General features: G+C 30.5%; 1 protein-coding gene across 3 annotated transcripts in view; it reads left to right on the top strand.

Moving 5' to 3' along the window:
• LOC113200259 (follistatin-related protein 5) overlaps positions 1 to 27,817 on the top strand; it is a 737,045-nt gene that overhangs the window by 468,415 nt on the left and 240,813 nt on the right. For all 3 annotated transcript variants that reach the window (XM_077803465.1, XM_077803464.1, XM_077803463.1), the window contains exon 6: positions 23,427 to 23,593. In XM_077803465.1, the coding sequence (XP_077659591.1) occupies positions 23,427 to 23,593 (167 nt within the window). The remainder of the gene's footprint in view (positions 1 to 23,426; positions 23,594 to 27,817) is intronic.

Genomic DNA, 27,817 nt, shown 5'->3' with positions numbered 1-27,817 from the left:
CAAAATATTTCAGAGGATTGTCAATGACCTTTCTTATCTGTGTTTTTTTCTCAAGTATGATGAAAATCTTATATAGAATACACTTAAATTGTGAAATTATCAAAATGCCGTAAGAAGTTACAAATAGTGTTCCTTTTAGGGAAAAACAAGTAATGCCAGTTCCAAAATTATTTAGAGACACACACACACACACACACACACATATAATAGAAATATATATATTATCATGCAACTTATTTTATTTATTATGCTTAAAAGTATATATTTAAATACATTATATGTATTTCATAGAGTATCATCCAATCACTTTTAGATGATAATTATGAATACGATGTCTGTGCAAATTCTGATAGTTGCCAGGACTAAGATGCATATGGCATTTGTGGAGTCTACCAGTATGTTGTTTACTGCTTGTTCTCATTGTTCAGGGCCAATACCATACTGGTTGTGAAATTTGTTTAGTACACCCCTGTTTACAATGATGCAAAAATAATTATAAACATATTGGAAAGCCATAAACATCCATCCTGTCATAGAAAAACAGCCAGAAAGAATTTTGCCAGTAGCTATTGATGATTGCTACTTTGTTCCCTAATTAAATTTTATATTTCTCAAATTTTCTGTGATGTAGTTTTTTATTTTTTATTTTTATTTTATAATGGAGAAAAAGCAACAAAAATCTATGATGCCTTAAGGTGTTTCTTTCAATCTCAGATTTTAAACATTTTTAGTGCACTAATTTCTGTTATATTAATATCATTTTCAAATCTCTCTGTCTTGCACATAGATATACACACACATACACACACACACACACACACACACACACACACACACCACTAAAACATGTGTACACACTGCCTATTTTTACTTGATTCATATGGCCCAGACTAGATTTAACTGCTTCATTAATTGATTTTCATAGTTGCTTTCTCACATAATGGAACTTTTGCTTCGACTCTATAATTTATTTTCATTTCTCCACTGCATTGTCACATCATTACCATTTGCAGTGTTACACTTCACTGAACTGAATGATTTCATGCATTTTTTTTTAATGTCAGGGAGAGAAATAAACACTGGAGAGTAGAAAACAGAATTCTTTTGAATTTTGCCATTTTCAGCCTTCCAATGTCATACTTCTCAGTTTTTCATAGAGATACTACCAGCGTGTCAAAAATTTCACTTACTCCCTTGTAAATTTCTTATTTGACAAAGTGCATTTCCATTTTTCCAATGATAAATTTGGAAATACGTATTAAAACATAGATTTTAATATAATTCTTCCCCTTAAGTTATCCTTGTGTGGTAACAAGAAAAATAAAACAACTTAAAATAATGATACAGATTAAATAATGCATTTTAATCTAAACTTCAGTGGACATAAAGGTGACTAGGGAATGACGAGTTTGAAAGAGTGAGCAAATGTTTTTGAAAGAACAAGAAGAGCTTGGCTTGAGACCATAAGCCCACAAGATGACTAGGTGCTCCCAACACTGATCACAGGAAGTACACTCAGGACTCAGAATGTAATGTGAAAAGCAAGATACAGGGCACTACACCCAGCATCATGGTTGAGTCTATTTTTAGATTTCAAAGTACTATGCTGAAAACTGAGTTTTATTTAATACTTTATTATTTAAATTGTATCTTTCATGTATTCTTGACATTACATGAATTTTCCATTATATCATGAAATTATGCTTTGGTAAAAGCTAACTGGAAGAGTTGAATTTGGAATAAAATTGTAAATGTTTGAATACTGGTATAATATTGTTTTCTGGAATACAGGCTTTGTGAGGGCAAGGCTTTTTTTGTTTGTTTTAAAACATTTCTCACACCAGATGAATATCTAGCAAATAGTGAATAGGAAATATTATGAAATTAATGAGAAAAGAGTTCATACTGGTTTACTTTTTTTAATGAGATAATATTGATCTCAAACTTTCCTAAGTTCCCATTGGTTATTTTCTGTGTGTTCAATATTTATTTTAATGTTACTATGTGCCACAAACCATGTATTTTCAATAATTGACCCCTTTTGCATTTTATTATTTCTGTAGTTTATTTCTAATATATTTATGCCCTTTCTTTCCAGCATAACATAATAGTAACTGTGCATCTTCATATAGCTAGGCATGGGAGAATTGAATTCAAATCTGATCTTCTCTGCTTAATAGTTTTATAACCTTAAACAAGTTATATAATTGTTTCTGCTTTCATGTTCCTGTATTGAATGAAACAATAATTCTAACTCACATTATTTTCAAGACTTAAAGGGATCAAAACTAGTGAAACATAAAAACTGTGCATATCACATAGTAAATACTCAATTGTATTAGAAAATATTGTTACTGGTGAAAAGTATGTTTTTCTAAAAACATAATTTGGAGATATATATATATATATATATATATATATATATATATATATATATATATATATATAAAACCTTTATTGGATATATTAATCTACAGTCCTTCTGGATACTTTCTTTTTTTTTCTTCTTTATCTTTTATACTCTAAGTTTTTAAAATTTTCATCATCCTTGATCCATGTTTTATAATGGTTAAAATTTACCATACTACTTAATCTCTTTAAAACCTAAACTCACCATCAATAAAATGGGGATCATAACACTATTTGCTTTAATATTTGCTTAAGTATTCAATACTAAGATGAAGAATTTAATATGACTAATATACCATGTTCAGTAAATTTTACCTATCATGATTATTGCTATTGTTTTTAAAGTTAATTCTTGCTAAAAGTGGAGCTTAGGTATATGAATAAAAGGTTAATAGTTCACTTCAAATATTCAAAACAATTTTATTTTCTTTTTTACTTCACTATTAACAACATTCTCTCCTATAATAAGCCATGGTTAAACTCCAAGTAGTATTCTTTAACTAATACTCTTCAATTCGTTTTAATCTCTTGGCATTCCCTTTGTGTATTACCCTACATTTATCTAAATTAAATCTCATCCTGCTTTGCTATTTCCTCATTTCTCAATTTTCTTCACTCTGAAACTTTACACCTTCTAGTGGGTTTGCTTTTTTTTAAAATATATTTGTAACTCTGATGAATGCCTACTCTTCTTCCTGTTGATAAAATGTGATGATAGAACTCTCTCGTAAATACAGCCTGACTCAATTAATTGTAACATTCTCTTTCTTTATTTTCAATGATTTATTTGTGTAGTTTATATAATCAGTAGTACTAATGGCAATGATGAAAACAAAGTGCTGATGAATGTGTGCCTTACAAACTTCACAGTTTAGCATACTTTTTTTTTAATTGCTCAGAGCCCAAAAGTCTGGTAAATGGGAGAAAAAATGGGAGCAATATTGTTTTTCTTATTTAAATTTTTCTTGAGATAAATTATAGAGAACAGATTTAACTCCTTTTATCCCTTTCATCATATTCACATCTTTAATTAATTTAATTGATTTTTATGCAGGTGGATTTGGTCATTGGGAGATATATATATATATATATATATATATATATATATATATATATATATTTATATGTCAAATAAAATATTACCATATTTATAGATAATGTTATGCCTTTGTGTGTATCACTGGTATTTATATTTATCAACGTGTTTCTGAAGTTGAAATTTGCTTTATGACTTTATTCATTTAATTGCTGTCTTTTTTAGTAATTTTTAAATTAATCATATTTCAAATTGATAGGAAAAATTATATAAATTTTTACATTGTGCAGCACAATATTTTGAAATATACATACATTGTAGAGTAGCAAAATCCAGATAATTAACATTCACATTACCTCACAAACTAATTATCAATATGGTGATTTGGGGGAAGTGTTGAACAAAGGCTACAAAATTTTGTTTAGGAAAAATAAATTCAACAAATTTGTAGTGCTGTGTAAATTGCAATACAATCTATTGTATGTTTGAAATTCACTGAGAATAGATTTTAATTGCAGTCTTCTACAATCTTGAATACCTTTTCAGTTCTCTAGTGGGAGTGACTTGGACCAGAGTTCAGCACTCAAATACTTGGGACATTGTAGCTAAGTGTTTCTCTGCTTTGATCCTTGGTATGTTAATGGGATTATGAAGATGACAATTAATTTTCAAAATATATGATTCCATATGTTATTGGAACATTGCATTAAAATAAAGAATAGCAACATGTCATAAATTAGTAGTTATTAAATTCATTCTTAAAAAATTTTCCTGAGATAAAATATTTTGTAGATTTTTTTCATGCCTTGTTTGACTTTTCCTCCCTTTTTCTGTCTTCAGCTCTCTCTCTCTCTTCCCCTTTCATCTTTCATTCTTTGTTAATGTGGCTATGTATGCATTTGAAATAATATAAATTATGAAGCATTCCTCAAAGGAATATATTCCATAGTTTCAAAAGAACATTTTGTACTTTTGATCAAATTCAGTTGATAATTCCATATAAATGTATTACACTGAAGCTGACCTTCAATTTGAAAATCATTTGCAACACTTATAAAATTCTATTTTTTGAGAGGGGAATTGTGCTTATAGATTAATTCTGAAAAGGAAAATATTGCTATCAACATATTTATTTAAGCATATTTTAAATATACTGTTGTCTTAATATGTTTTTAAATAAAAATATTTTTAATGTTAAATGAGCTAAGGTGTGTTATAATATGTAAATAAATTAATGCATAGTTTTATTATTCTTTGATAAACTGAAAATAATCTTTAAAACTGCACTGATCCCAAAGAAAGCAAATGTTTTCCTTATATACTTCTTAATGTATGTGTGTGCTTTTACACATATGTGTTTTTCCCAATCACTATGCAAGTAATTCTGTTTGTTTTCATAGACATTGTGTTCTACCAAAAAGCTAGAATTACTTTCCTTTCTGATATTTGACAATGTCATACATTAATCACTTCCATATATGGAGTGTTTACTATAATCATTTGTTAATCCTGTCCTTGTGTGTATTACCATTACTCCTATTTTCCAGATGAAGAATGTAGTACAGCTTGCCAGTGTGGGTGGGAACTCAAAATCAGATTCACAAGCAGCAGCCACTTTGTCCTTATCTGATGTGGCTCAATCCCTATGATAATATCACACCTATTATTTATATTAGGTAATATTCATGTGTAATAATACATTAATTCAGTTGAACTCTAATGCATCTTTGCAAATTTTCTTTCTTTCAGAAAATAGAAATGTTATCATTCACATAAAATATATATTAACAACTTTTAAAGATTTTTCATCAGATGACATCTCATTGGAGTAAAATATGTTTCCAGATTTTTAAATGTTTTCTTTTAAAACACATCTACATTTATCAGCAATGTATAAAAATCTGATTATACAAAATGACTTCTGGGGAAAATTACAGTTTCTTGTCTAAAATTTAAATGTTTGTACTCCTGAGGATATTAATATATCCAAATTAATTCTTTTATCATAATACACTAAAACAGTATCTCTTAAAATTACCAAATGAAATTTTAATAAATAAAAAAGTGGAGTACATAAAAATATTTTCTACTTAACTGTGCTAATTAATAACGGCTTTGCCGTTATTAGGATAAGTAAAGTTAGTCAAGGCTTTTAGTATGTTCCTGAGTTACTGTTTAACAAAATGGAGAACTGAATGAGTCTGAATTATGCAATATTAAATTGATATTTAAGGAATACTGGAGAAATATTGTGTAGTGTTCATTTGTTTTTCTTTTTCAAAATAAATGAAATAGCAGTTAATGTGCATTCAGATAATATCGTGTGACATTTTTAATAACACAAATTCAAAAATTAAAAAAAACTAACAACTAGGTGAGAGGTGGTCTGACTTAAAATTAAATGTTTTCTTAAATGTGCAGTGAAATAATCATAACAGAGCCAGGTGTGGTGGCACATGCCTGTAATCCCCAATGGCTCTGAGGCTGAGACAGGAGGATCCAGAGTTTAAAGCAAGCCTCAGCAAGGCTAGGCCCTAACCAATTCAGAGAGACTCTGTCTCTAAATAAAATACAAAATAGGGCTAGGAATGTGGCCCAGTGTCTGAGTGCACCTGAATTTAATTCCTGGTACCTAGATAAATAAATAAATCATAATAGATATTGTTTTTCATTTGCTTATTTTGTTTGGTTTAGGAAATGGAGATTTAGCCCAGGGATGCTTTACCACTGGGCTGCATCCCTAGCCCTTTTAATTTTTTTATTTTGAGAAATGGTGTTGTTGAATTGCTGAGGGATTCACTAAATTGCTGAGGCTGGCCTTGAATTTGCAATCCTTCTGCCTTAGCTTCCTAAATTGCTGGGGATTGCAGGTATGCCACCACACCCAGCCTATTTAATTTCTTTTTTTTTTATTGATTGTTCAAAACATTACAGAGCTCATGATATATCGTCTTTCATACATTTGACTCAATTGGGTTTTGAACTCCCATTTCTACCCCAAATACAGATTGCAGAATCACATCTGTTACATACTCACATTTTTACATAATGGCATATTAGTGACTGTTATATTCTGCTACCTTTCCTATCCCCTACTATCCCCCCAGCCTATTTAATTTCATAAATGAAAATGTTTATAAAGTATACTGCTGTACAGTCTAAATTTTACCCATTAAATCTATATGTATGATATTAATCTTCTAAGAGACTTAACTGAGTTAAACCAAATTAAAAAGTTGATCTCAAATACTGATTCATAGGTTTTTATTTGGGACCCCAGATGTGTAGCTCCACCTGGGGTAGAAATTGAACTTTCCCAAAGAAACGATTCTTATGCATCCCGCCTTAAAGGAGAATAGGATACATCTTAACTGAAAAGTGTCTTAGTCAGAGCTACTAATTCCTCATTATGTCTCCTGCGTATTGCCCACACTTGTTACTTGTTGCAAACCTTGCTCATCTCCTAACCTGATCACCATCTCCCTCTTCCAACAAACAATCAATTAAACAAGCTGACCCAGAAACACTTTACAGTGTGACACTCCCTGTAACAATAGTGGTATAACTCAGCAGTACTTAAATAAATCCAAATTTTTTCCCCAGATTATACAATTCTGTTTACTTTCAGAGCATGTTTTTTTTTCCTTCCAAGAAATGTAAGTACAAAAGATAAATCTCTATTATTATTATTATTTTTTTCCATCAAAGGTTAGGACAAAAATGGTGAAAAAGAAACATAGGTGTGATAAGATAAATCTCTACAAGATAATTTTTTTCCTTTTGTTGTTATTCTGTATGTACTTTGAGTTAAAACAACTTTATAAAATCTTTTCATTTTTTTTCTGTTCCACTTATATTTTCTTCCCAAAAAAGAAAGGTGATATTTGAAAATTTATATTTTGCCTTCTTACCCAAATATACAGTTATGGTTTTAGATATGGCTTTGCCTCTCAGAGACTTTTCACAATTGCCAAAGCAGGTGATCTTGATGGAGTGTGTCTGTCCATCATCATCTCAGGATTGGAAAACTGGGATCTTTTGCAGCATAAGAATGTTGCTATTGCCTGGGGGTAATTTTCACTTATCACAAGATGTTTGTGGGACTAAACATTGTTCCTGGAATCCAAGGTGATTCCCAACAAAGGAGATGGATGCTTAGTGGAGGCAGAAATACCAAATCTTTAATCCCACTTTTAGCCACCCACTGGAAATTTGCAGGCAAAGGTGAAGTCTAAGTGCTTGTTAAAATTTAATTTAATTAATTTAATATTAATTAATTAATATAAATATAATATTAATAGTAAATAATTTAATATTAATTAATTAATTTAATATTATTTAAAAGTGTGATAAAAGGTACTAACAGACATACATTTAATAATACAAAATATAATCATATGCAGATAATGTTCTCAGCATTATATTTGATATAAAGCTGTTGTAGGGCAATATTACTCTTTACTTATTCAAAGAAAATTTTGGTTAAGAAACTTACAGAATAAGCACAGAAAGATTCCATGTGAAGCGGGACTCATTCAGAGAGGAATGGGCCTGTGTCCTTCCAAATGGCAAGATTTTATATTTGGTCTCTGTCCTTATGTATTATATATTGGGTGGTTACTCTGGTTTGGGGGCCATGATGTGTGAGTCTTCACTGGTTTGGCCACATTGGAAAAATCTGCATCAGTAGTGTGTTTACACATGTTTCACCAGGCTGGAGACTTTACATTGAAATCTAAGTGAAATCTATGTAGCTTTAAAGTCATGATGAAAATTACAATGAACTGAGGTCCCCCAAATGATGATGCTTTAGTTTTCTGTGCCTGTTTTGAAAGTGGAATGGTCCTTTAAACTGGCTCCACCCAGTTTATGTAGTTTAAGAAAGTAGTTTCTGAGCATAAAGGGGGCCAGTTTATGGATGGGGTTTCTGTCACCCAAGATTCAGTGATTTTGTATCACTCAAGATGAGGTGAACACTATTTCTTCTTCCTCCATCTGCTCATGTCTACCTATTGTACCTGCCTGTTTTAATAAAGCTATCATGGTGTGGCAACAAGTGCATTGTAGAGATGAAAATAAATGAGGACAACTCGTATTTTGTTAGAAATAGAAACCTGTTTTGAGATAGGATATGGGAAAACCAAAAACCTGGTTTTGACATAGGAATTTGGCAGAAAAAAGAAGATACGTATTGAATCTCAAAAGAGAAATGCCCATGACCATAAACAATGCAGAAAACCTTTTAATCCATAAACCTTAAAATGCAAAACAAGCAATTCATGAGAGACCCAGACCTCCTCATTGGCCCATGCCCTTTCCTGCAAAAGGTAATAAGACAGGAGGGCAATTAGCAAGCACTACTAAAACTAGTGTATAATCACATAACTCCACCTCTAGTCCAGTCCCTAGCTATTATCTAAAAATATTAACACCATAGAATAAAGGGTTCCTGTCTCTCCTATTGTAAATGGCTCATATTCTCCCTTGAGTGTGTATTCCTTGATTTACCCCAAATTTTTCTCACTCTCTACATGGCTCACCTTCTCTACCTACTATGTATTTCTTGTTTTTCCCAAAAGACATCTCTCAATTGAGATAGTGTGCATTCTTCCTTGATTGAAGTCTGGTTGCCTGAATAATTTCATGTCTCTGATTCATGATAAAAATTTTCCTTAATGCATGCCAAGAATTCTTTTGTCCTGAGTCAAATTCCCCTTCCTTGGAAACTTCTTCAGAGACAGTTTGTATCAAAGAAAAATTCCACCAGAAAAGAGGCCTAGGAGACTCTATTCTAGATAATTACAATAGAAGTCCACACTGCTGAAGAAAAAGACAAATTATTAATCACTGGGATTAACAAATGCAAAGTGCTAGAAGATATTGTGGATTTGGGTGAGATTGGTTGACAGGATTAGGCCATTTGTAATTAATAATTACTATTATTACAGGTGTTCTCCTTCCTTATCACAAATACTGAGATATAGGCTCTGTCTTCCTTGATGGTTAAATTTCAACAGAATAGCTCTTAGCTTCTTGATAAATAAGGTACTGGATTACAAAACTTCAAGGGTTTGGGGTAAGCTCAATGGAAGAGGACTTCCCTAGTATATTTGAGTCTTTGGATTCTAGCCCTAGAACCACCTAAAAGTAAAAAATAAAATAAGGCAAGAGGCTGAACAAAGATTCATATCTCAAGAAGATATTGGGCTGGGGATGTGGCTCAAGTGGTAGCGCGCTCGCCTGGTATGCGTGCGACCCGGGTTCGATCCTCAGCACCACATACCAACAAAGATGTTGTGTTCGCAGAGAACTGAAAAATAAATATTAAAAATTCTCTCTCTCTCTCTCTCTCTCTCTCTCTCTCTCTCTCTCTCTCTCTCTCTCTCTCTCTCTCTCCCTCTCTCTCCCCTCTCTCACTCTCTCTTTAAAAAAAAAAAAAAAAAAAGAAGATATAGAAAGTCTTTACGATCACAAATCTTCTAGAGTAAATGCTCTGAGGTTACCGGCCAAAAATTTACTAATTTTAGTAAATCTGCCCACAGTTTAGAGAAACAGGGGAAAATGAAAGCAGTTGATCAGATCTAAGTCTCTATGATTCCTAAAATGGGGTGCTAGACATACCTAGAGATATATATCCTGATAAGGGTCACATGGAAGTTTTTCATTCTTGAAAGCACTTCTGTTAAACTTTTTTTGTGGATAAAGACACATTTGAACTGAAATGTTCGCTATTAAAATGTGTATACTGTTGAGGAATCAAAACTGCTCAGATGAGTTAGTGATTTACATGGGACAATCAGATTGCTTTTCTTCTGACTGAACATTAACCCTCGGAATTTGTATTTTGATTGGCTGTTAAGAAGAGAGAGAAAAAAAATGATAATTGTTCTGTATGACAGGCTCAGAAGAAATAGACCTGGTAGAATACTACTATCAGCAACTAGAAATACATTTAGACATGACAAACTTGAGTTACTTTTTCGTTTGTGTGAGACTTTGGGAATAGCAATTGTCATAGTTATTGTAAAAATTCATCCTGTTCCATGATTTATAGAAGGCTCAAAGATAGTTTAAAAAATGCACATGTAACTTATGGCTTCTCCACATATAAAATGAGAGCAATTTTTATGTATGCTCTGTGTAATTGTCTTATGTTTAGTGTCTTGAACCTGAAGAATGAGCAGAATTCAACAGATCATATTTAAATAACTTATAAGTAAATATCCAAGTAGGCAACTAGAGTTTCACTGAAGAGGCAACTTCTGAAAAGTTGTACAGAAATATTTTAGGCTTTAAATATTTGGAGTGTCAGTAGCACTAATCCACATTACCTATATAGCTAAAAAGCAGCCCTAGACAGTAGCATAGAAAGTACAGGAATGTATGTGTTTGGCTGTGTTCCAATACAAGTTCTTTTACAAAAATAAGTGACAGGCCAAACTTGGTTCATGGGCGTAATTTGCCAAGCCCAAGATCCTGGGAATATTTACTGATCTGAAGAAGATTTTAATAAACCCATTTTTTTTATAATTTACCTGAGTTAATACTTTAATTGAACGCACACAGGGATATGCTTAGTGTAAAACAAAGGCTAAGGACTAAGAATTTGTCAATAAACTTGAAGGTGACAAGAAAAAGAATGGCTCATTAGACAGAAATGTCTTTAGAGTTGAAAAGGGCAATTCATTAGTTGATTAGACTTTGACTGCCTTGAGAATAGCCAACTCCCTTTTTTGTAATTTTCTGTTCATCAATCTTGTGAAGCTTTTGACCTGTGCATTAGAAGGGAGATTCCCAGGCTCATAGCTGACAATAGTGTCTAAACCTGATGCTTTTCCCATTATAACTGGATAAATAGGTATTTCAGCACAAACAAAGGTATTCTGTGATTTTGATTAGCTCAGTCAATCCTCAATAGCCTAATTAATTCTGGATGAATTGTTAAATTTATTTCTGGATTTGCATAGCTGAGTGCTAGTCTCTGGACCCGGTGAAGAGCTGCCAAAATGAAAAGCGAACTCTAATTCCCCATCTTTCACATCCATTTGCTGTAACATACTTGAGAGTTTCCAACTCTGTAAAATTTCATAGTGAAGACAAAGTCTCTGGATTCTAGTTTCAGTTTTATCTGTTAAAGCAGTGTGTTATTAGACAAACATATCTCTTTTAGCTGAATTATTTTAATTCAGAAAATAATATTAAAGTATTTTTTAATCTGATAGGCGCAAATTCTATTTCACCACATATAGGAGACAGTTTGTTAATGTAACTATGTCTGATGTTTCTGTCACCTAAATAGAGTGAAAAAATTTAAACTTATTAAAGACATAGCAAGTTATGTGTGATTTGATTGACTCCAACTCTAGTGCCCTAGGGTTTCCTTAGATAAGTTGCAGGAATGAACACAGGATGAAAACCTTTCATTTTATCTGTAATAGCTTTTTAACATAGTACCAAAGCACTTTTCTAATATATTGGAGATGGGTATTGATTGACTGGTTGTTTACCTACACAGCCAATGAGTATTCATAGCAAGCTCATACTAATGTCTTTCTGTCAAATGTATATGCAATATATTAAATACCATTTGTAAATGAACATACTAAAATTTAAAAAATACATTAAAGATAGCAAAGCAATTCAGTACTTTATATACTCGATAGTTTATAAATTAGACAATATTGTCCAACTCTCTCAAATTGTATATGGTTATTTATGCCAGCAAATTATTTCAACATTTCACTAATATCTTTCATAATTTTAAAGTAGAAGAGTGATTATCATAATATTTAATGTACATATCTTTATGTTCAGCCTCAAGGCACTTAGTTCCTTTTTAGATTAGAACTGAAGCAGATCATAAGCAGCCTTAGGGTTATGAGCCTGAATTTTCTTCTTGTGGTTTATTAATATCTTTGAGAATGAGGCCATATAAGATACAACATATGATAAATTATCAAAGTAATAATATTATCTTCCTAAATATGGTAAAATAGCACCTATCTTAACCTATAAACATATCAGTAGCTCTTCATTAATACTAACACCTCAGTATATTAATAATTTACTAAGGACCAGGCCTAGAATAATTATTTTCATAAACATTTAGAAAACACCAAAAATAATCTTCATATTAATCTTCACAGTTAGGCACTGTCTCTATTTTAAAGATGGAGAATTGAGATGAACAGACTTTTAATATCTTGATGCAAGTCCTCCAGTGGTGTGCATTAGAAATAAAATTGAAGGAGACATTGGTGTCATATTCAAATCCAGGATTTGTTGATAATTCAGTTCATGTTTTCATTGTACACATCATCCAATCTTCATTGTTGGTAGGATATATAGTTTTTATAATACATTATTTTTAGAGCACTTTTAAGTTTATCTTAAAATTACAGGTGTAGAAAGATTTCTCACATGCTCAACTTTTACATATGCAGTTTCTCCATTATCAACATCTCCATCAGAGTGTTTTATTTGTAATACATACATCCCATAAAGTCCAAAGATTTCATGAGGGTTTTCTCTTGGATTTATAGAAATGTATAATGACTTATGTCCATCATTATAACCTTATAAAGAGTAGTTTCACTGCCCTGAAGGTTCCCTGTGATTCCTCTGTTATCCCTGCCTCACCTGTAACCCCTGGCAACCTCTGATCTCTTTACTGTCTCCATAGTTTTGCTTTTCCAACTGCCATATAGCTGGAATAACACAGTATATAATATTCTCATATAAGTTTTCTTAGAAATATATGCTTATTCTATTCCATGCTTTTTTATTATTTTATAGCTAATTTATTTTAGCATTAATATATTGTGTGGTCTGTATGTACCATAATTTATCTATTCATCTACTAAAGAACATATTAGTTGCTTCTAAGTTTTGGCAATTGTGAATATATTTGTTATAAACATCCTTTTTCAAGTTTTTGTCTGAATGTACATTTTCTACTCATTGGGATAAATACCAAGGAGCACAATTTTATCATATGACAAGAATATATTTTGTTTGGGAAGAAACCGCCAAAACTTCTTCTGAACTGGTGGTACCAATTTGCGTTCCCACTAGCAATTAGTTCCTATTGCTCAATATCTTGATTATTTTGGTCATTCTAATAGGCGTGCATTGGCAACTATTGTTTTAATTCACATTTACCTGATGACATGACATATGACATATAAGGTGCAACACTTTTTTGTGTATATATTATATACATATATAATATATACACATACACACACATATATACATCATCTTCAATGAAGTGTCTGTTAAGTTCTTTGGCCATTTTAACTACATCATTGGTTTTCATATTGTTGTGTTTTAGAGTTCTTTTTTTGTATGTTTTGGAAAACACTCCTTAACAGATATGTCTTTGCAAATATTTTCTTCTAGTCTGTGGGTTTTCTTTTAATTCACTTTATCATGTCTTTGACAAAGGAAAAAATAATTTTAATGAGATTAAGTTATAAATTATATTTTGAATATCACATCTTTGGTGTTCTATTTAAAACTACATCATCAAACCAAAGGTGACATAGATTTTTTTCTTTCCTTATCTTCTAGAAGTTTATAGTTTTGCTTATTTTATATTTAGACCTGCCTGCAAGCAAATTTTAATTAATTTCTTTGAATAATATAAGTTTAGAACTAGATTTTTTTTCTAACTGTGTCCTATGGTTCCAACATCATTTGTTGAAGATTATCTTTCCTGCCTTGCATACATTTTGTTCTTTTTCAAAATCAATTCACTATATTGATGTGGGTCTATTTTAGGATCTCTACTCTATTCCACTGATATACTTGCCTATTCTTTCACCAATACCATACCATGTTGATGACTACTTTTATAGTGAGTCTTGAAGTTAGGTAATGTCTATTTTCCAATTTTGATCTTCTTCTTCAATGTTGTTGGTTGTTCTCCTGGATCTTTTGCTTCTATATAACTTCAGAATCATTTTTTATATCTAGAAAATAATTTTCCAGGATTTTTATTGGGATCATATTGAATATATCAAGTTGGGAAAAACTGAAATCTGCATAAGATCTAATGTCTTTCTCTCTGTAAACATATAATATCTTTATATTTATTTAGTCATTCTGATTTTCTTAATAAGAATTATAATTTTATCATAGAAATTTTAGATATTTTGCTAAATTTGTACCTGATTATTTTATTTTTGGGGTGCTAATGCAAATGGTATCATGTTTTTAATTTCAGGTTTCACTTGTTGCTGATATATAACAACGTGATTAACTTCATATATTAGCCTTATACAATGAAATGCAGGAATAGTTTTGTGGATTCTTTTGGATGTTCTGCAGGGACAATTTAAATAAGTTACTCTTCATTGCTAGTTCCCTTAGTGTTTCTTATCATGAATTAATGTTAGATTTTGTTTAATGCTTTCTGAGTGAATATTGATAAAATTGTGTGATTTTTTTCTGTAGCTCATTAATAGGATCGATTACACTAATTTTTCTGAATGCTGAACAAATCCTAAATGCCTGGAATAATTACATTTGATCTTGGTGTTTAATTTTTATAGGTTGTTAGATTTGATTTAATTATATTTTGTTGAAGATTTTTCGTCTATACTCATAAAAGATATTGTTCTGAATTTTTTTATTATTGTTCTCTGGTTTGGGTATTAGGGTAAAGCTAGCACCATGAAATGAGTTAAGAAATATGTCCCTTTGCTTTTCGATTTTGAAAGAAAATACAGAGAATTGGCGTAATTTGTTCCTTATATGTTTGGGAGAACTCACCCTTGAACTCATTTGGGCCTACTGTTGTTTTATAAAACAAATTTATGATCCAAATTCTTTAATGGACATAGGCTTATTTAGATTTTCTATTTCTATTGTATGAATTTCAGCAGATTGTGTGTTTCAAGAAGTTTGTCTACACCATCCGGGTTATCAAATTTATGGGCATAGAGTTGCACTATTCTTTATTATAAGATATGTGGTGATGTTCCACGTATTATTTCTAATGTGAATAATTTTTATGTTTCCACTCTTTTCTTACTTAGGCTGATTTGAGTCTTATTAATTTTATCTTTTCAAATAACCAGCTTTTATATTTTTTCCCTACTAATTTTCTATTTTCAATTTCAATGATTTCTACTCAATTCTTATTGATTGGATGTATTTTTTTTTCGGCTTGCTTACTTTGGGTTTAAATTTTCTCCTTTTTATAATTTCCTAAGGTAAAGTGTTATCATATTGATTTTTGATCCTTTGTCTTTTGTAATATGTACATTCAATAAAAAATCTTTTTAGAATGAATACTTTACAAAATGTCCAGAGGCAGGATCTTTGTCTTCTCATGCATTGTGATCACGAACTTTAAATTCCTGGTTTTGCATTTGATGTTCATAAGGTGTTGGAGAAGATTCCCCATTATATTCATAAAATGTATATTGAAGTTTCATTTATACCTTTCTCACATGATAAATTAGAAAAAAATAAAACATAAAATCAGGATCAGAATCTACCTTATATAAGTTATGAAATTTTAATAAATCAAATATTTAAAACATGCCTGACAAATAATTTGTTCTCAATATATTCTCACATTTGTTTTTATTCATGTCCTAATTGTATCCCTCTGTGGGATATAATTTTTGTTGGGTCAGGTTTCAAAAGGAAATTATTCTACATAAAAAAGGAATTCTTTACCAAGTTGTTAATGTCATGCATATTACTGCATGATTAGACTAAAATTTACCCATACAAAATTCAGTCAAAAGGGACAAATTAAATAAAATTGAACAGAAAAATTGAATCACAATTGTACTATATTTATAAGACTATTAAAGTAATATAAAAATCACAAATTAAAAAGAAAGTGAGGCTTACTATTGTTAGTATGTTTAAGTATTTGAAGTAATATCAAAACATAATCCTGTCTGTAATATAATATTGTCCGTCCTAATTACAGAGTTGTAAACAGAATTAAAACTGAAATTTCAATTTCACAGAAGAATCTTTGTTTTATCGTTTTATAGAAAAGACAGTTTTTATTCATAGCTTTTCATAACATCTCAATCTCATCAATGCTATTGGAAGAAATTACTTTTTACTTTAGTTGTTAAATAATATTATTTGTACTTATGATTACAACTCCTTAACACTTTAAGAAATTTTGCAGAAATAATTCCATTCATAATTGCATCTTTGGAATTTTACTGGCTGTGCTCTCCTTAGGACAAATTTAGTATTCATTTATCTCATATCTTTCTAGACGCTTCTCCCCATTTGAATTTTCCTTTTTTCTCTATAGAGTATATGAAAAGTTATTCATTATCATTACCATTTCTGCTTTAATAACACTGCCTATTCTATGTCTGAACTCTGAAAAAATCATATGGATAATTTGGTCCCTGGAAACATGAGTTTCCCAGGTGATTCTGCATAGACAAGGCTTCATTTACTAATGGGGAAGGAAAATTTACATGCAAGTTAACTCTTGTTCAAGATACGTGAGAATGTTTTCCCATATTCTTTCCATTGTTTATTATCACTAAACTTTTATATTTATGCCAATATGAAAGGTTTTGGCTTAAAGTTTCATCTCCACAATTACATAGATGGTTAAGAACTATTTTTTTTCTGATTATTGTTAGCCTTATGTGTTGACTAATTCATGGAGCATTTGTTCAAGTTTCTTCTTGATTATTTTCTTTAGTTTTTTGACTTTTTCTTATTGATTTTGTAGGAGATCTTTATTTTGCATATGAAACCTTATTTGATTTGTGGGTCACAGTAATGACATCCTCCTTGCTGATTTGTGTTTTTGTCTCTTCTAGTATATTTAGATGAAACAATACTAAATTATATGTAATCAAACTTACAAATTATTTTCTTTATATAAGTACTTTATGTGGTGTTTAAGAATCTTTTCCTATGCTATGTTGGAGGAAGTACTCATTATCAGTCATTCTTGAAATATCAAATTTAATGTTCAACTTCCACATTCATATTAAAGCACTTGTTTTTTTTTTTTTTTTTTTTTTTTGCTTTCTTTCCCTCTTGCTTCCTTGAATTTCCATCAAGGACCATTTCCCTTCTGTCTGAAGAACATCCCTCAGAGTTTACTAAGACAAATTTGGAAATGCATTTTCCCTTCCTCTTTTCTTTCTCTCTTTCTTTTTCTTTCATCTTTTTGAAAAGATATTTATTTTAATTTTGTGTGTATACAATTCCATCATTGGTTTTGTCTTGTGCCATCATGTCTAGTTTATTATCTCACTGTCTTGTTTCTGCTTTTGTTAATGAAATATTTTCTTTCTAATTCTTCTTACTATATAGATAATAGGTATTTTTAATTCCTATTACTTCATTATTTCTCTTTGATTTTCTCTGATTTTACTCTAGGTGTGCATTAGTGTAGTTTTCTATTTGCTTAGCTTGAGATTTGAAAAGCTTCTTTAATATATTGATTGGTGTCTTTTACATTTATGAAAAACTCACAGCTACCATTTACTTTAAATGCTATTTTAATACCATTTTCTCACTTTGGGTTTCCACTGAAACCTATTTTTACTAGCTTTCTTTAAAAAAAACAAACTTTGTCTTTCTGCTTTTCTTCATGTAAAAATTAATAATTAATTTCTCTTATTACAGTGTCTGCTTGGTGCTTTTACAAACCTGTAATGTGATTTTTTAAGACCTGAGTTCATTGTCAAAAACCTCTATTCTTTTATTAAAAAAAATAAATATAGTAAGTTTTACAGTCTTGTATTTGTGACTGCTGTTTGATTCTGTTTTTGCTTCTCTGATCATGCTGCCTTCTCTCTTTGTGTGCTGTTACAATTGATAATTTGACAGGTATTAGAAATACATTTTTTATAACAATGTTTAGATGTATGTAATGATATTAACTTACTCCACAGTGGAAGGTTGCCTTTTTTATGAGACACCAAGATAAAGGTGGATTACTAACCCTACCATGTTAAAGTCCTAGCAAGAGAGGGGTAATCTATTATTTTACATATCTCATATGCCTGGAAGAACATCAAGTCCCATAAAAGCACTTAGACATCACACAGCCACCTACTCAATATGGAAAATCCTCCAAGGAATGTATGATTCCAGGTATAAGCTTACTACAATATAGGCTGGGCAGTTAATTCCTTACCATCTTGTTATTTCTTTCAAGTATTTAAGAATATATTATATATATTTAATCCAGTGTTGCCTATTTCCTGTACTTTTAAAATTTCTTTTGTGGATGAGTTTGTCTGAATCATCTAGATCAATGTTACCAACAAAATAAATTTCTAGATTATATTTTAATTGTTTTATTTTAATTTTATTCTATATATTATTAGAAAAGCACATAATATTTTAAGAATACATAATTAGTCTAAATTTTTAGTCATTTAATTATAATAAGCTAGTCTATATCTCAGCCTGTCCAAATTAGGTAAGCATTAACAATTATTTTTGTAGCACCTGTTTCTTGAATTTCTTAACATTCTTGAATGTCACCAGAATTTCCTAGCTAAAAGAGCATGTAATTGTGTGATAAAAGTTGTCTTATTATGATAATAATTTATTCCATCAAAGATTTCTAAATTTCATTCTTTTTATAATCTATTTCTGTTTTAATATTATATTATTGTCTGCTTTTAATTAGCAATGTCTTTTACTGGAGTAGAGGAAGAAAAAGTACATGTCATATGGAAATATTACTGTTAAATTTTTTAATTCATTTCTATAATAGGAATTATAAGCATAATCATGTCAATTAGATATAGGGTTATTGGACAAATTATTCAATAAAATATTCAACATAACTCCAAAGATAGAAATTTGAAAGTATATAAATATTTAAAATAACATTATCCTTATTATGATAAACTCTGTTATTGTTATTACAATAAATAAATAAATAAAGCTTTACTTTAAAGATATAAATCAAAGTTATAAGTCATTCTTTTTAACTTCAATGTGATTCACTCCTAATATTCTATTATTTTCTATACTATGTTAAAATCACTTTATATCTTCCCCCCAACTTGCAATCACCACATCCATCACCCAGGTGCTATTAAAATTAATTTTCCACAAGTGGTTCCTCTTCAAGGATTAATTTGTACTACATAATAGTTGTATTTGGGGGCTTTAGTTTCTTCTGAAAGAAAGTTCCAATTTTTTGTGACTTTAAAAATGAATTATTAATAGTCCCCTAAGCCAATTTGTGAAGATGAGAATATGTAGAAAAGAAAATAAATTTAGAATAGTCAGGAAACTATTTTGCTTTACTTTTCATTTTCCTGCCTAATCAAAAGCAAAGAGCTGGACTAAAAATGGCATTAATAATCTTTAAAACAGGAGATCAGAGGCAACAGCAGAACTCTGACTTTTTATATTGTTTTTGGTACTGGGCATTGAATTCAAGGTGCTATACTACTGGGCTATATAACAAGTCATTTTAACTTTTTTTTTAAGATAGGGTATTTCATATCTTTGAGGCTAGCCTTGAATTTGCAATCTTCTTGTTTCAGCATTCTGACTTGCTGGGATTACAGGAGTGTGCCACCATGCCCACTTTCTTTCCTTGAGTTCTTGAGATGGCTTTTAATAAGATACAAAGTTTGTGAGTCATTAAAATACTAAATTATTTCAAAGCATTGAATACCACCTCTCAATTGACTCTGAACATTTTTAACTTTATCAGTGTAACAAATAATACTTTAATATCATGTGATACATGATTCTACTTAAAATCAATTTTTATTGGATTACAGCTCAATCCATAGTTATTGATCAATCCATATTATTGCTTCATGTTGTTAATAGACAATTTCTGGATATATTGACCACTTGTGTATAACTGATGAACTTTACATGTTTTTATAAGCACATCATTTATTATTAAAGCATTTTTAATGAAATTTAAATTAAAAACATTTAACATTTGTAACATTTGTGAGATAAATGTGTATTGGTTACAAACTATCAAAAAGACTGGCACCAGGTTCCCTAACACAGGCCTTGTAATCCCAGCAATTTGGGAGGCTGGGGCAGAAAAATGGCAAGTTCTAGAGCAGCCTCAGCAACTTAGCACACCCTGTCTCAAAACCAAAAATAAAAAAGACTGGGGATGTCAACCCATGGTGAAGTACCCTGGGTTAAATCCCTAGTACACCCCCATCGCAAAAAAGAACAACAACAACAACAAAAAGACTAGGAGTGTTGAGCATGTCAGTCTCAAATTTCTTTTAGCGTGTAGCTAAAAGAAATCTATCTGCTAAATTTATTTAAAGCAATGAGCATTTGGTTTAGAGTAGTAGCCAGTGAAAATTATTGGTTTTGTGTATGAAGTTCTATATAATCTAACATGGAGGTGAAACCTGCAGCATGAAATAGGCAAAAAACAAAAAAAGAAGAATTTTCAAAATGGATATAATTAGTCAATAGTGCATATTAACTAGACAAGTTTTAAATATTTTTTTAAATATAGTCTTCCAATTAAAGAAAATTTTTGTATGCATGATATTATTCCCTGTTTCAGCAATTCTTTATTATGATTATGAATCCTCTAAAAAATACAATTTAGGAAGATCTACCGCATAGTGTTATACCAAACTTCAGCCTTTATTTTAAGATATCATATTATCTAATTATCCTTCTGTCATATAACTATAAAAAATAAAAATTATTCAAATAGCCAGAAGCTTAGTTCCAGATGCAGGAGTTTAGTGAAGAGATTCCAGGGTGACTTAGTACCAACTGTATTTCTAAATGCTGGAATATCCTAGGTTATCATGCTGTTTTAAGATCAGTGTTCCCATTGTCTCTTACATAATTTAGTGAGGAGCAAGAAGCTGTAATTCAGGAATATAGAAGCAAAATTATTGATAATTTGTATATGATGTTTTCCATGATGCTATTACTTTGTGTTCTCTCTGTAAGTTTTTAATTTAAAAAAATGTAAACAATCTGCAAATTTCAAATGGTTCCTAATTCTAACTAGTTAAATGTATTTCCTTTTTAGTCATTATATGTACTTATTCATGTATCTGTATATATATATGTATATATATATATATATATGTGTGTGTGTGTGTGTGTGTGTGTGTGCAAGTATGTGACTGTGTGTATATATGTGAGTATAAATATATACATGTAACAGAATGCATATATAAGAAAATATTCTCTGTACTGCCCACGAAGCATTAAGATAAAATGGGAATGTGAACATGTTATCACTAATGGAAATTAAACTGTCTGTAATATCATAATTATACAAAGTTCTTATTGACCTTTTTTTTTTACCCATCTGCTATTTTTGCTTTTCTATGAACTAATGAACAATTTGGGCCGACCTTCTCTCCAGTAGAATTTTTTAGTTTAATGAATGTTTCTGCCCCCTTCTTTGACAACAGAAAATAGTGATGACATAGATTTGTAGAGTAAACTGTGAATAAGAGAATATGAATGGTCATTCCAGTTTTGCTTATTTTCATCAGAAAACAATGTGTCAGCCAGTTGGGAAAACTCATAGGTCATTTAACATTAATACTTACCATGATAATGGGGTGACTGTGGATTTAATGTTTAATCATGGCCTTCTGGTGCAAAAACATGTGCCACTTTTAGCATTGTGGTTTGTGATGGTACCAAAAAACAAAGAACATAGAATAGTTATATTCTATAAAACTCACTTGATTAGCACAGGTCTTTTCCCTCAAAAAATAAAATTAGGATTAAGAATAAGACAAAAAGAAGGTAGAATGGTAAAAGGAAAGAGAGTCTTTGTGGAGGATATGGAAATGGTTTCATGTGATCATTTTATTCCCAATTAAATGACACTAGTTTCTCCACTCAGTTCCTATGAAAAATATTATCAACTATAATGAAAGCACAAAGGACAATTATTCCACCCATTCATATTGAAATTTAAATAAGAATAATCATTTGCAATATTTCTAACCTGGCTAAAACTGAGCAAAGTCAAAATGTAAGACTAAGTTATTGTGTAGACAAGTTAGAGTCTATGAATGTCAACAAGAAACCAAAGGGCAAGTTTCACATGGATCATAATTAATATTATTCCAGTCATCTCTGATGATTAATTGGCAATTACATAGCTGTTAATTTTCCCACATTGTAAAAACTATATGAAAACAAAAAAGGAAAACCAAATCAAAAATTTTCAGAATTTCATGCTTTTTTTTTTCAGTACACTGTATATTGAACACAGTATGTCCCACATCTGGATATGCACACTAACTCTGAGCTACATCCCCAGCTCAGATCCAAATTCCAAATAATATATTTATATTTCATAATTATTGACAGAAAGATATATTTTGGTAGTTAAAAATATGATATTAACTTTAAAATTTAAGGATCAGGAAGTGACTCTATCAACACTAATGAGGACAGCTGACAGAATTACACTCAATTGCTGTTTTATTGGTGAACTACCGTTTTGGGTTTTTTTATTTTTCCCCCCTTTCAACTTCCCAAATAAATCTTATTTCTTCACAGTTGATTTATGTTTCCCAGCATACTGAAGCATTGTACCCATTCAGCTCTGCTACTGTTCTCTGAAGCCAGCCAGAAATGATCTCACTTCACCTACATTATAAATCCATCAGTGAATAAACAACATCATTTTTATTTCAATGCCAATGACACACTACATGTTGATTTGGCAGTTAAATAATTTATCTCTCTTTTGGGTGCAATCTGCCAGGCTTATTATAACTCTACTTCTGATATTCATTTCATGTTTAATAGTTTTTGCCTCATGAGAATGCTTGTCAATCAATTAAATTGAAATGTCATTCTGACCTTTAGTTGGAAGCAGTTTACTCTTTTTTTCATTTTATCACAAGCTTTTTTTATCTTTTATTCAAATTAAAAGCCCAAATCACTGGTATTCAGAAACTTTATGCCAATTAATGTTACAAAATTACATGCTCATCAATATACTAATGCTTTATCTTTACAGAGGTGATCCAGTTGAGTCTTCCTGAAGATCAGAAACTAAGCATTACTGCAGCAACTGTGGGACAAAGTGCTGTCCTGAGCTGTGCCATTCAGGGAGCTCTGAGACCCCCCATCATCTGGAAAAGGAACAATATTATTCTAAATAATTTAGATTTGGAAGACATCAATGTGAGTATATAAGTACAAGTGCTTTATTAAGTGTATATGCAGCATGATGCATTCTAGGCTTTGTGATGTCTAGTGAACTTTAATTAGTAGTGGATGTAGAATAGAAGAGAATCATTGGAACATTAGTGTATCCATCCTACTGGCTGGGAGGTATACCACAGATCATTTTTAATTATCCAAATTATTAGTGTGATACATAGATTATATGGCAATGTGTTAGTGAGAAAATACACTAAGAAATCTACATTTAGAAATTCTTTCTATAAATACACTCATGTGAACTCAAGTATGTATGTATAAAATTGTTCATCTTCATGGTGTTGTGAGAATAAAAAATTAGAATACCATCCATAGAAAACATGAGGGCATGTATGAATGTGTATATATCGGAGTTATTTTATACCTTTTACATATGCTAATATGAAAATATATTCATGTGTGTTTATGTAAAGATATATCCTGTTTTATTTTAGGATGTTTCTATTTCATTTTTATATATATGTAAATGTATCTCTATTTAAATATATATAATTTAAGTAATACATAATTTAAATATATATATAGATTAATTTATAGAAAATTTCTAGAGCCATATTATAAAATGACTCACAGGATGAAATGATTCTAGGGAAGAGGATAAGGTCAAGAATGGTATTCAGACTTACTTCCAAGAGATTTCTTTTTTTTTTCTACTTGTATTTCTAACATAGGCCTATATCAATTTTAAAGAAAACAGTATGTTAAAAATAATACCATGGGCTGGGGTTGTGGTTCACTGTTAGAGCACTTACCTAGCATGTATGAGGCACTGGGTTCAATTCTCAGCACTTCATATTAATAAAGTCCATTGACAACTAAGAAAATATTTTTAAAATACCATAGTGTGATTACTTCTGAATAGTTTCCTGATGCCTATGGTACACATTCTAGAAAGCACTCAAATTTCTGTCTGGCATAAATAGCTTTCAATGAAAGAATTACTTGGTACAAATCTATAATACTCTGATTCAACAATCTGGGATTAGTTCTGGTTTCACTAGGCTGAGAAGCAGCAAAACAATTCATATAAAGTGATCTGGACTATTTTTAAGCAAGGGCAAGACAGTTTCTCAACCAGTGGGTAGAACAAGGAAAATTTTTTTTTAAAAAAGAAGATGGTTCAAAAAACTTTGTACTCTACTATTCTTGTTTAATCATCTCAAAATCATGTTTCTATGCCAAATATCTGTCTGAATCACTATAATTATTAACATTTAATCTCTGTCCAATGTTGTTTGGGTGAGTAACAATTTAAAGGTCTTGAAGTTAGAAGAGGATAAGGACATATTTTACTTCAAATATTTCACAATGTATTAGAAAAAAGAAATATTGACCAAAACAAACAAATGTTTTTTTAACAGAATGGAGGTACATGTTTCTTTATTGAGGTGTACATCTAGGAATATAGATTCTAAACTCCTTTTAACTGGGTATACCCTCCAGGGTAAGGGAAGAAAAAAAAAAAAAAACAGAAACCAACTCTAACCACTTATCTGTTCAAAAACTGAACATCACCCTAGGTGATAAAGTTAAAAAATTGTGCACTTACAGGGTATCTGTGTAATTGAAGTATGGTGCAATCATTTGACTTATTGATCTTGAAATTTTATGGTATCTGCATATTTTTTGAGCAGTACTCAAAAAGCTATCATTTCCATTTAATTTTGATTGCTTTGTAAAGAACTCAGAAAATAGACTGAAGATACAATCTCAAATTCCTATTTATTTTATTTCTCTTAATGTTCTTGTTTAATGTTTTAGAATATTTCAAAAATCAGGAGTCTTCTCCAATTTTTTTATTATTTTGATAGAAGTTCTCTAATTTACAGAATTTTCCTCAAGGAGGTAATGGAGAATGATGTCTTATTCTCTAAGATATTAGAAACAGTGTGCCTCTCATGCCAATGGAAGCAGTGACATATACAATATCCTTATTTATTTTTTAATATGTATATTAAGTAGAATTCAGTATGTTTTTACTTATGTTTACATTCTAATTCCAAACAATTAAAATAACTTAGTTGCATTTTAAAAGCATAAGTACTTCTTATCTTTTAAATCAGCTTACTCCCATTTCCAAATGCAGAAAAAACTGAATGAGTACACTTTTAATCCCCCTTCCTTGAACTGCATAAGTAATTTTAATCCCTTAATAGGATTATTCATATCACGTCACATTGTCCAATTACCTCATTAGCTCTAAAACAGCTCCATGAAGCAGAGAATCATATGCCCATTTACACAGGTGAAGATTTATAGTAAGAGATATACTTAGTTGTTTACTCAAGGTCATCGAGGTAATAAGTAGTAGTAAGGACTGTGGTTTTTACATTGCCTGATTAATTCTAGATCAAGAGTTGTTTAACCGCCTCATGAAACTGATCTATTCTGTAGTTTTCTGCTGCCCTTTGGAAAGCATATCTATATAATTCTGGATCCTATAGATTACAAATAGATTTGTCATATTCTATTATATGTGAGACTAATTGAAATTCAATTGATGTTTGGAGTCTTTCATTTTGCCTGCCTTCATTTTTGCATCAAATGATCAAAAGCATACCAGTGAACTACAGGAGCATGTATAACACTGGTTTGCAAGATAGGCTTTAGACTCAGATTTTCTAGTTTGCAATTAATCTTCAGTCACTTAGGAGTGATGTGACCTCAAGCAAGTTGTGTAAACTTTCTGTACCTAAGCTCATGTATCTGTGAAACAAAGATAACAGTAGAACTAACTTATTTTTTTGGTGAGAATTAATGAGATAAAACATTCTAAAGCTTTTGACACTACATAACACACATTGTAAACTTTCAATTAAACTGTGTCTCATTTTTGTCTTCTCTTCCTTCTTCCTCTTCTCTTTTTCTTTCTTCTTTCTTTCTACATATTTCAAGAACACAGGTGTTCTGACCCTGAGTAAAAGAGGAGAAATTTATTTGTAGGGTCCACATAATACTAGGAGAGATTAGAAATTCCTAGGAAATGCTGGATTTAAATTTTTCCCAATCATAATAGCCATTCAAATAGGAGAAAAAAAATTGATTTAATGTAATTTTAGGAATTGTGTTATCTTATTTTTTGGTTAGCAATCTTTAATTAATCCCAGCTCTAAAAATATGCCATTGTATTCATTCAGCTAAATGAATTCATCTCTATGCATGACCTCAATCCTCTTTCTGCCCAAATTCCTGAAAAAAACTAATTGGATTTTTTTTTTTTGGTTCCTTGTTTGCAAGTTATTTTAGTTAGGGAAAATTATTCAAGGGAGATGGGACAAGCATAGAGACAAAGATATATTTTTAAGACAAATGTGGGAAGAGAAAGTAGAATTGATTGACATTATTAGCAGTCAGGTGTGAAGAAAAGGGAGGAGTTGAAAAATGGCATTGTTTTCGATAGGGTACCTTACTAAGAAAATTGTCAATAAGTGGTTGGATAGCCTAATTTTTTTATTTTGCTGTATTTTCACTTCAGGTAAATTAGTTAAAAAATCTAACACTTATTTTTTATGTCTTGTTTTTAATATCTATATTTATTCATCATTCTTTAAGTTATATTATAATCTGGTGTAAATTCAACATTGAAATGAAATTACATCACACCAATGTAATTTGGTACCAATTCTTAGCTATGTAACTAAAATAAATATATCAAATAAACTTAAATTTCAGTTTCTTCACCTGTAATAAGAAATTTTTTTTATAATATTCAATAATATAAAATAATGTTATTTCACCCATTATTATAAGCAGCTAAATTCATTATGACATTATTGATTATATGTAATTCCAACTGTCAAGCTCCCATAAAAATACAATGTATTTGCCAGGATTAGTGGCCCATGCCTATAATCCCAGTGGTGTTTGGAAGGCTGAGGCAGGAGGATCACAAGTTTGAAGTCAGACTCAGCAAAAGCGAGGCACTAACCAACTCAGTGAGACCTGGTCTCTAAATAAAATACCAAATAGGGCTGGTAATGTGGCTCAGTGGTTGAGTGCCCCTGAGTTCAATCTCTGGTACAAAAAAAAAAAAATACAATATATTTGGAAAAGTCTTGTGCAATATATATTATTATGACTTTTAATGACTTTCCAGGTAAAGTTGCTAGGTAACATACAATTTTACTGAAGAGTTCCATATTTTATGTACACTATAAATTTTTTATTTTAAATATGACATAAAAA

Source organism: Urocitellus parryii, chromosome 10 (assembly GCF_045843805.1).
Source record: "Urocitellus parryii isolate mUroPar1 chromosome 10, mUroPar1.hap1, whole genome shotgun sequence".
Classification (NCBI taxonomy): domain Eukaryota; kingdom Metazoa; phylum Chordata; class Mammalia; order Rodentia; family Sciuridae; genus Urocitellus; species Urocitellus parryii.
Note: the sequence above shows the minus strand (reverse complement) of the source record. Positions and strands in the feature narration are given on the sequence as shown.